This window comes from Myotis davidii, unplaced genomic scaffold (assembly GCF_000327345.1).
Source record: "Myotis davidii unplaced genomic scaffold, ASM32734v1 scaffold573, whole genome shotgun sequence".
Taxonomy (NCBI): domain Eukaryota; kingdom Metazoa; phylum Chordata; class Mammalia; order Chiroptera; family Vespertilionidae; genus Myotis; species Myotis davidii.
In genome coordinates this window covers 2,736,298-2,747,542 of record NW_006285997.1, presented here as the reverse complement: position 1 = coordinate 2,747,542, position 11,245 = coordinate 2,736,298, and the positions used below count along the sequence as shown (strand labels likewise).

General features: G+C 43.1%; 1 protein-coding gene across 1 annotated transcript in view; it reads left to right on the top strand.

Annotated features, from left to right (window-relative positions):
• ANLN (anillin actin binding protein) overlaps positions 1–11,245 on the top strand; it is a 39,353-nt gene that overhangs the window by 365 nt on the left and 27,743 nt on the right. The window contains 3 exon segments of the mRNA XM_006779444.2: positions 6,312–6,465; positions 8,496–8,813; positions 9,320–9,699. Coding sequence (XP_006779507.1) covers positions 6,312–6,465; positions 8,496–8,813; positions 9,320–9,699 — 852 coding nt within the window.

Below are 11,245 nucleotides of genomic sequence, written 5' to 3'. Positions count from 1 at the left end.
GTGACTCACCGTTGCATGTGCAACCGCCGCCGGGAGATGGAATGGGATCTGCGGGATCCGTGCGGCCCGCCGGGAGCTACGGGTGCCTTTGAGGCTGCGGTTCCCGGGGTAACAGCCGAGCGTTGGAATAAGCTGGCGCCTGGGACCGTCGCCTCCGCTCCCGGAAGGTCAGACGGTTCTGCAGATCCCGCCGCTCGGCCGGCCGGGCCGAAGGTTCATCCCGCTTGGCCGCACATTGAAAGGGAAAGCGGGAGCTGGACGTGTACAAATCAAGTTTATGAGCCCGCGGCCCAGAGTAAAGAAATAAACCTTATGTGTGTGTATGGGTGACATCGCCGCAGGGTTCCACTCCCCTTTCGGTCCGGGGAACTGGATGCGGGTAATTACATTCTTCCTGTGTGATGAATCCTCTGGCTCTGACCCGTGAGGCATGGGCGGTTCAGGGGTTTTGTGTTGCCAGCTGTGTCCACTCGTTTCTTCCTCTTTTTAAGGTGGTTGCACAAGCTTCATACTGTTGTTTTTTGAGTTTCTGCAAAGGGAACCTAAACGTCTCTACATCAGATTAAAAAACTTAAATGCTTTGGAGAGTAATACTTTTTTTTTTTTTTGGAAATGTAGTTACAATTCCATAAAGTGTAAGGTATTTAAAAGTTTCAACAGTTAGACCTTACCTGTTTTCAGACACAACAGTATTTGTTATTATTTTTTAAAAACATATTTTTATTGATTTCAGAGTAGAAGGATAAGGGAGAGAGATAGAAACATCAGTGATGAGAGAGAATCATGGATCGGCTGCCTCCTGCACGCCCCCACTGGGGATGGAGCCACAACCCGGGCCTGTGCCCTTGACTGGAATCGAACCCTGGACCCTTCAGTCCATAGGCCGAGGCTCTATCCACTGAGCCAAACCGGCTAGGGCATATTATTATTATTTTTAATCCTCACCCAAGGATGTTTTTCGATTGATTTTTAAGGAGAGTGGAAGAGAGAGGGAAAGACAGAAATATCGATGTGAGAGAAACACATTGATCGGTTGGTTGCCTCCTGCACGCCCAACCAGGGCCCGGGCAGGGTGGAGCCTATATCTGAGGTAGGTGCCCTTGATAGGAATCGAACCCAGGACCCGTTGGTCTGCAGGCTGACTCTCTATCCACGGAGCCACACCAGCTGGGGCAACAGTATTTTTGTTTCAAGTTCTCAATCATCTTGGGAGAAAACACCAGTTTGCTTACCTTTTTATTTTTATTTTATTTTATTTAAATCCTCACCCGAGGATATTTTTTACCATTGATTTTTTTAGTGAGAATGGAAGAGAGAGGGGCTGTTTACTTTACTTTTAAAAATTCTCACAAAAATCCAGAACATTTTTTTTTCAGAACACATCTTTGTATCAGCTTTAAAGAATAGGCCTGGTCGTGCACCATATTTTTCACTTAATTGAAATTCTCATGGATATTTTTTTAATGTTACTAACTTAGAATAGGATTCCTTCAAACATTAGTCCTCTGTGTTCTGAATAGTTTTTTTTTTTTATTCTCCCAAGTAGCTAACAGGAACAAAGCATTTTGAATGTTGGCTGAAAATGTTAAAAATGTCATTCTGAAGCAGTACAAATCTCAATTGAAAGAAACTATTTGAAAGAAACCTTTCATTTTAGCATGTGCTCAGAAATATGTATTGTTTAATATGTATGGTTTGTATTATGAAAAGGTTGGTCCGTTGCAGTTGGAATAAATGGCTTTGACATCTTTCCCTTAATTGGTAGTGAGTGAACTGTTTGAATTGGCTCCCACCAGTAGGTGCTTAATTGCAGCATTCATAACATTTTTGCACAGGGAAGTGAACTGGCACAGTTCCTTGTCTGAAAGGACTAAAAGTCAGTTGAAATGACTTTCTCAACGAGCATTTCTCATCAGAGCCATAGAGCACAGGAGCCGGAGAGACCGTTTTCTCAGTTTTCCCGTGCCCTCCTCCAAGCATAGCAGATACTTTATTGGTCACATTGATGTCAGGGAGCCAGGGCTGACTTCTCCAGGTAACTGGTTGAGAAAGGCTGCAGCCCCCTAACCTCCGTTTTCCTGCGTTCTCCCTGCTGCCGCTGGTGCCCTCTGGTACACTCTTCTCCCTGCTCTTCTGCCTGGCAAACTCTGGTTTGACCTCTTGCCACACCGATCTCCCTGCTTCAGAGGAGAGGACACCTTTCACAGTGCTCAGCTCACTTGCATTTACCTCTTGAGCATGTTACTTGCTGGATGTAAGCTTCTCGGAGGTAGGCCTGTTTTTTCTATTCAGAGAGAGGTTTCCCTCACCTCAAGCACACCCAGTAACAGTGCTGAATTCATATAGGAGAGAGCCATTCCGTGCTATTACTTTACAATCAAGTAATTACACACCACAGTAGCTGTTAGGACATTTTAGCAGTGTATTTAAAGTGTAGAACATTTCAAATGACACAGGCATGATAACCTCTCATGCACCCATCACCCAGTAGCACAGGCCAGTGTTTCACTGAATTATTTGAAAGCAAATCCTAGAGGTTATATAATTTCATGCTTAAGTATTTCAGTGTTTACCACTAAATGCTAAGGACTTTAAAAGCAAAACATCAATATGCCATCACACCTAAATAGTAACAGTTCCTTAATATCAGGTATCCCGCGAATGTTCAGATTTCCCGAAGCGTCTAATGCTTTTGCAGTTTACATGAATCAGGATGTAGACAGGGTCTTTAAAGTTTTACATGGACCAACCGGAAGTAATGACTGCATCTCGGTTCATGGGCAAACAAGCAGTTTCAGCAGATGTTTATTATTATGATCTGATATGAGCTGATAGCATTAAAAAAGTTATGTTGATGATATGGAGTTAGTTCTCTGACGAAAGTTCTTAAAAAGAGCAATTGGATTTTGTCAAAAGACAAGTTTATAGCAAAGTAAGATCCCCGACTCAGGAGCCCTTGTTTGAATTCTGCCTCGCCTTTCCTTAGCTCTGACCTATGGCTTGTTATGCAACCCGTGCATGGATTTCTTCATCTCTAAACAGCAGTAAAAAGAGAGCGTCCCACATAAGGTGGTTTTTGTTTTTGTTTCTAGGCTTTGAAAATGAAATGAGTTAATGTGTGCAAACACTGAAAGTACTTTATATTAAGTCCTACATAGTGTTAGTGATTGTTGTACTGTTAGGTGAATTTACACTTACTCATAACATTGGTGTTAGCCTCTTAATTTAAAGATCCGCCCATGGGCGGTGGTCATCCCAGTCCAAGACGAGCATAGGGAAACCAGGGCTAGGTGTGCCAAGTCAGAACTTTCTGTGGAGGAACCCTAAAGGAGAAAAGGCTACAATGAACGTACTTTATAAAACATCTTTCCTGGTGATAAAAATAAACAAACATGCTGTTACTGTTTTGAAGGGAGTCTTTCTTACTTTCCAGAATTGTGACAATCTCTATTGACCCAGGAGGGAATGCTACTGGAGTACACTGAGAATAATAAGTTAATTTCTTCCCTAGCTGGTTTGGCTCAGTAGATAGAGTGTTGGCCTATCAACTGAAGGGTCCCAGGTTTGATTGCGGTCAAGGGCACATGCCTGGGTTGCAGGCTTGATCCCCAGTAGGGGGCGTGCAGGAGGTAGCGAATCAATGATTCTCTCTCATTGATGTTTCTATCTCTCTCCCTCTCCCTTCCTCTCTGAAATCAATAAAAATATATTTAAAAAATAAGTTAATTTCTATTGAATCTACTCTGTTTAAGAAGGCAGGGAGTCAGTAATCCTTCCTAGAAAATTTTTGGCACAAATGGTTCCAAGTGTGTGTGGCAGAAATTGCTTAGGGACTATATGCTTTAGTTATCTTAGATTCATCCATGTGGAGTATCTTATGTCCTAATTCTGTTAATTATTGCAGTGTTTTATTTTTTTTATTCCTCTACTCTTTGAAGGAATGTATGTTATAAACAAAATAATCTTTAACTTCCTGATACACCATTATAAGGAAGGGTGACTTACTTTTACTGAGCTGTTGTTTTTATATGTATATCATTTCTTTTAAATTAATAACCTTTGGTATTTATTAGTTTTTATTTTACAGAGTAAGGAACGTGTTTTTTTTTTTCTCTCTTTTTACTTATCTACTTTATTTTTAATTTGGAAAAATTTGGATCCAGAGTAGACAATAGGACAGTTGTGTCAGTGAGAATGACACAACCACATTCTTTTGTTGTGACCCATTGCTCATAGTAACTGAAGATACACTGACTCACAGGTATTCTAACAGACTGGAATGGGATGTGGGCATGTCCATGAGTGAATATAATTAGGCTAGTTTTGTCCAGGGAGTGATTCTATTGCTGGAGAAATGATCAGACATAAATTTGTCTATCACGTTTGAGTTTATGCAAGACTTTTATTTAAAGGGGGAAGGTTTTGTGTTTTGGAAGGCACTTGGTTCATAAATCACCCTGTCAGTGCCAGAGCATTTAGACTCTGTGTCACTTTTTTCAACCAACTTAAAAAAAATTTTTTTTTATTGATTTTAGAGATGGGGAAGAGACAGAGAAATAGAAACATCAATCTACTGCCTCCAGTACATCCCCTACTGGTGATCCAACCCATAACCCGGGCATGTGCCCTGACAGGGAATCGAACCCTTGGCCTCTCTGTGCACAAGATAACGCTCAGCCAACGGAGCCATACTGGCCCGGGCTCAATGGACTGTAAGTTAGGAATCATCCTGAGGAGAGGAGAGAGTTGAGCTTCCCAATTTAGCTCATGCTTCCGAGGATTAAAAAAAAAGTTATTTTAATTATGGAATGAAAAGGCCAGATGGAGTTTAACCCCTTCCCCAACACTTTTTTTGTTAAAAACGTTTCTTTTTCAGACTAATTTTTTTATTTTGGTTCTATATAGTATTTTTGATGCTGGTTATGAAAACAGTTTGTAACTCGTCTTCCTATAAACCATATTTTTTTACCATATTTTCTTAGTACACTCGTCGACGACTGAAAAAGAACATTTTGTGAAAACGAGTATACACGTTTCTGCCGGGGAAGGGGTTAATTTCTTAGTCTGCCAAGTACTATACCTGTGCTGCAGGGCAGTACATACACTCCAGCCAGTAATCTGCCCCTCCCTCAGGTGTGTGGATTTGGCAGAGAATGAGCTGTTTTACAGGTCCCGTGTTTGTTTTACCACAATTCAAACAGGAGTGTCAGAGTTCATAAAAGCATTGATAACTTTATGAAATGGCTCAGATTTCAACATAAAACTTTTATATTGACATTTAATTAAGTAAAACAGTAAGATTGGTTAGTGTATTTTTTTCCTCTTAGGAAGTGTCTTATGTTTTCCGTTACCTCTTGCTGTTGACCGCCCCAGGTCTCAGTGGCTGTATCAGTGCTGCTGCTGTACCAAATGACCACAGACTTGGTGGCTCAGAATCACACCTTCGCTTCGTGGGTCAGAAGTCTGATGGGTTTTACTGGGTTAAAATCAGGGTGCAGACAGGATTGGGTTCCTTTGGAGATTCTAGGGGAGAATTTATTTCCTTACCTTCTCCAGCTTCTGGCGCCTCCTGCACTTCTAGGGTCCTGTCCCCCTTCATCCACCTTCACAGCCACCGGTCACGTCACTCTGACCTCTGCTTCCCCTGCCACCTCTTCTTTGCCTCTGAGTTTCCTGCCCCTCTTTTCCCTTATAAGGGCCATTGTGATTACATCGGTCCAGATAACCCATGATGGTCTCTCCATTGCCAGATTCTCAACTTAGTCACACCAGCAAGCTTCCTTTGGCCGTGCAACATATTCATAGTTTCAGGACAGTAGGATATGAGCATCTTTGGAGACCATTATTCTGCCCACCTACCTTAGTGCTTAGAACAATGACCACACTATTTCTTTTTTAAAAAAAAATATGTTTCTACTGATTTTTAGAGAGAGGAAGGGAGAGGGATGATAGAGGAGCATCCTTAATCGGCTGCCTCCTGTACATCCCCTACCGGGGATGGAGCCCACAACACAGGCATGTGCCCTGACTGGTAATCGAACCGGTGACCTCTTGGTGCATGGGTTCTCCTGTTTGCTTATCGCTCAGTCCACTGAGCCACACCAGCCGGGCTTTACTCCCCCTTTAATGCTCATGTTACGTCAGGTGTAATTTTGACATTGGGGTGCTCATTTAGTGGATCTTGAGTGCCTTGGGATTTCACTTTTGAAATGTATTTAACTCTTTTTCTGCATGGCAATTGGTGATTTTAGAAGTTACCTGGAGTTTAGTGAGCCTTTGACTAAACCGTATTTTAAATATTATCTATGTAGAAACTCCTCGAACGAACCCGTGCCAGGCGAGAAAATCTCCAGAGGAAGATGGCCGAGAGGCCCACGGCAGCACCGAGGTCTGTGCCTCCCGCCAAGCGCGCCAGAGAGCCGCTCGCAGAGGCCAGTAACCAGCAGCCCCTGTCCGGGGTGCCAGGTAGGACTGCAGGTGATGGAAGGAGAGGAGCCCCAAACATTTCCTCGTGCATGTGCAAGAATCGGCATCTGGGGGAGGCAAACGTAGCAGCCCCTGGCGAGCGACCAGCCTTCCCCCTCTGTGTCAGGATTATGTTTTGTGTTAGGCCTAGACCAGCCGTGGGCAAACTACGGCCCGCGGGCCGGAATGAATAAAACTAAAAAAAAAAAAAAAGACCATACCCTTTTATGTAATGATGTTTACTTTGAATTTATATTGGTTCACACAAACACTCCATCCATGCTTTTGTACCGGCCCTCCGGTCCAGTTTAAGAACCCATTGTGGCCCTCGAGTCAAAAGTTTGCCCACCCCTGGCCTAGACCCTACTAGGCCATAGCAGAGTTTCTTTTAACAAATAGTTCAAATTAATCGGTTGAACTTTATTTTCCTCAATGCAAACTTATTCTGAGTGTGGAATAGTCTGGAGATAATCCTTGGTATAACTTTAAAGCACAGGTAGAAAAAGAGGTTACAGAGATAAGGGCTTGGGGCTGGCTTACAGTTATTTTGGAAACTAACCATAGAATGGTAATTTATTTTCACATATTTATGTTGAGGGAAGGGAGGGGAATACGTTACATATAGATGGTATTCGGCCAGGAAAACAGAGGCCTGGCCCAGTCTAGGATCTTCTGCTGTTGCTGTGACATGGGTTTGTACAATCACATAGTGAGTGCTGTGTGCTTGAAAACCAGAGGTTGGGACTACATTTTGATGCTAAAATGTAGGTATTTACTGTTGTTCACAAGAACTGTAAATGTAAAGGATTCTGTTTTTCCAGGTGGTATTCCATGTTAAAATAGAAACATGTTAAAAATGATCAGATAGGTCAATGGAAAATGAGTTACAGAAGAGGAGAAAGTTTCATGCTGTATTTTACTTAGATGGATGTTGATAAGGGCAGTCATAGCCTCTTACTAATACAACTTTGGTCACTGCCAGAACAAGAATACTTGGTTAGACAACCGGTGAAACTGACCTCTTAGGAAATTTACATCCTGACTTTTTAAAAGGATTAACTTTCCAGGAGCTATATTAAAACTCATTCCTGGGTTGAAATCATACGCCTTTTATTTTAGGACTTGGAATTTGTTTTCTAGGTGTTTGTGGAAGTTTAAAATATGAAGTGTGGTTAAGCACTTGTGCTGATGAATTTGTTTATAGTGACTAGATAATTCAGTCACATTTTTGGTTCTCTGTTTCTTTCCTAAACCTCAAGCCAGGTGCCCTGGTATCCTTGACTTATTGTCTGTGAAAGATTGTTTTAAAAACAGAAAGTCTGGTTCCTACCCTTAGCTCAGCTGTGTCCCTCTAGGCAGGGAGCTAAATTCCTCCAGCTTGATTTTTCTTGTCTGAAAGTGAGGTGATCAGGCTGTGACCTTTAGCAGGCTCCGGAACATTTGCTCATTCTGTGTGTGCACTTTTAATTTCCTGCTGTTGTAAACTGTGTAAAGTATTGTGTATATATATTGAGAATGTTACTTGAATTTATTTTCATTCAGGTTTTTTAAATCATAAATTATTTTAAATCTCTCATCAGCTCTTTGTAATACTTTAAGCAATAAATAAATAAACAAAACGAACAAAAATCTCTCATCAGATTTCTAAGTTATTGAAAGCAGAATTTTACATATTTCTTGTAAGTAAAATCATTGAAAGGATTAGAGCAGTGGTTCTCAACCTTCCTAATGCCGCGACCCTTTAATTCAGTTCCTCATGTTGTGGTGACCCCCAATTTCATTGTTACAAATTGAACATAATTAAAGCATAGTGATTAATCACAAAAACAATATGTAATTATGTATGTGTTTTCCGATGGTCTTAGGCGACCCCTGTGAAAGGGTCGTTCGACCCCCAAAGGGGATGCGACCCACAGGTTGAGAACCGCTGGACTAGAGAAACGTGTTTTATTAAGTTGTGAAGTCCCTATGGCAGTTGTTTGTGCTGTGAGGAAGTGTGGAAGTTTGAAATTTTCCCCTTTTTAATCTAGAGAAATCTTGTACAAAACCATCGCCATCAAAAAAACGCTGTTCTGACAACACTGAAGAGGAAGTTTCCAACCTGGAAAATGCACAACCGGTTGAGTCAGCTTCTGCCAAACCTTGTTCTCCAAGTGCTGTGTCCCCTCAGGCACGGCCACAGGCACCGGCTCCGGCCAGTGATTCCCTGCCCGCCACCCAGGCATCGCTGCTGGGCCTGCAGAGCGGGCTGAGTGCCAGGCCCGAGGCCTCCGCAGCCTCCTCTGTGAAAACACGGATGCAGAAGCTGGCAGCCCAGCGGCGCCACTGGGATAATGATGAGGTGACAGGTACGCATGACGTGGATGGGATGTCCCTTAACTCTGTCAGTAAGACCCACATTGTATGTGGAAAGTCGTGTTTATCAGTTAACACATGAAGGTAACTGCTTTTGCTTCATCTGTACCCCCGTACGGTCACTTGCACATAGTTCGTTTATCAGTATATTTATCAGGTGTGGGCGTGCAGGAGGCACCCACTGAGGAGGGACATGTATTTGCAATTTCAACTTCAGGTGTGTTATCTGCAGTGTCTGGGGTTTAGCCAAAAGGAGGGAGGCAGTTGGTTAAGAAAGTTTTGTTTTTCTTGTTTTAATTTGGATTAAGTATCATCTGATTTGAAAAGCTATTGTCACATTTAAACAGCTCGGTGCTCTCATGCATACGAGAGCTTCGGACTAGCTCTAAGCCTGTTAACCTCGTTAAAAATCCTGAGTGGAGTAGTGCTGGTGTTTGCACGTACCGTACATGCATCTCTTGAGCATGGTCGTGAATTCTTTTTCTGAAAACATTTTCAGATGATACCCCTGCAAGCTCACTCATCCCAGCGATGCCCGCGGAGGACAAGGCGGCCTCCCCTCCCAAACCAGCAGAAGCCTCGGCCACTCCCGTGGGGAGGAGGGGCCGTCTGGCCAACCTTGCTGCCACTATCTGCTCCTGGGAAGATGATGTCAGTCTCTCATCGGCAAAGCAGAACAGTGCCCCAGGACAGCCTGGCACCACTTGTTTGTCCAAAGCTTCCTCTGCCAGCGGAGCATCTGCTGGCATCAATGGCCGCAGTGTTGCGCAGGAAGCCGCATGCTGCTCCCCGAGGGGTGGCCATGCCTCTCTGAGCAAAGCCCCGGCCTCGAGAGCCGCGGCCGCCTCCTTGCCTCCGGGTGCCGTTTCCAGCGCTGCGGTGAGTACACACAACCTTCAATACAGAAGCCTTTCTTTGTTAGGAGAGATAATGTACATTTACGTGTAGGTCTGTCTTTTTATAACATAGCTGCAGTGTTTTATGTTACTTTTAGAATATTGGTTTCATAGACAGTAAAAGTCATAAATTTGGTACCCCCACCCAAGGTAAGTGAGCAGTTAAGAACTAGTGCAACTCCAAAGTGTGCACCATGACTTGATGGAGCCTCTTCGTCAGGGAGAGCCTGAAAATGACTTTCTCCGTCAGGGTGCGCATTTCTGACAACTAGGAGCCGTGTGACCAGGTGGCAGTTGTCAGCGGTGGGTACGGTGCTTTCATGTACATCTTTTTGAAAGGTTCCCTTGTGCATGTGCTACCTCAACATTTTAAAAAATATATCTTTTAAAAAAACAAAAAAGAAAAAGAATGTTGTGTACTGCGCATCGTCATTGAGTGTAGCGCTGGGATCTGGAATTAGCCTGCGTGCAGTCCCAGCCCTGCCACATCGTTAGAAGTGTGGCCTTGGACAAGGCTTTGTCTTGCAGAACCTAGGAAAGGGTTCTGGGGAGGGTGAAGCGAGGTGATGTGCACAGAGCACTTAGCATAGGGCTTGGCACTAGTGAGTACTGCCTTTATTATCATTAGTCAGCAAGTACATGATGCAATAAAAATACATATATGTTTTTATTTATTGTAAAGGGAGAGAGAAACATGAATTGGTTGCCTCCCGTAGCACCCCGACCAGGGACTAAACCTACAAGCCGGGCATGTGTCCTGACTGGGAATCGAACCGGCGACCTTTCAGTGCACAGGACGGTGCTCAACCAGCCAACCAGCTGAGCCACACTGGCTAGGGCTATGATACGATTATGTTAAAATAATACTGACTTAATTAAAATACAAAAATATGTAATTTGGTTTAACATAGTTAAAATTCATAAATGTAATAGTGTGATACTACTAAGAGATTGTTTTATAAAATAGTGACTCTGTCCCTCATACTAAATTACCCATCGATCTAGTATACAGCCTGAACTATACAGCATAATTTGAATTACAGTATTTTCCAAGTTGATTTTTTTTCTCAAACCTTTCACATTGGCTTGATCTATTAGATAACAACAACATTGTTTCATGCGTTTACGTAGGCTACCAAGCAAGTAGAATTTGCGTTGTTGTTATGGGACTATCTTTAGGCATTTGAGTGCTGTATTTATCCCAAGTGTTTTCATGTTTCAGAAAGCTGCTTCTTCCCCTGTGAAAGCTTCTATATCTGTCACCAATGCTAAAAATTGTGAGGTACGAAAACCTGAGCGACTTCAAAAAACTCCTGCTAGTCCTTTGAAAACAAACAGAGGTATTGAAAACAATCGGGAAATCAGCTGAATCCCAGACAGTTCGGCCCAAAGAAGTAAATAGAGAAACTTGCCTGTAGTCTCACTCTGAAGACACCAGGAGCAGGAGTCAAGCCGTTTCTGGAGCGCTTCGGAGAGCGCTGTCTAGAACACAGCAAAGACAGCCCCACGCAGAGCATGCCCCACAGGCC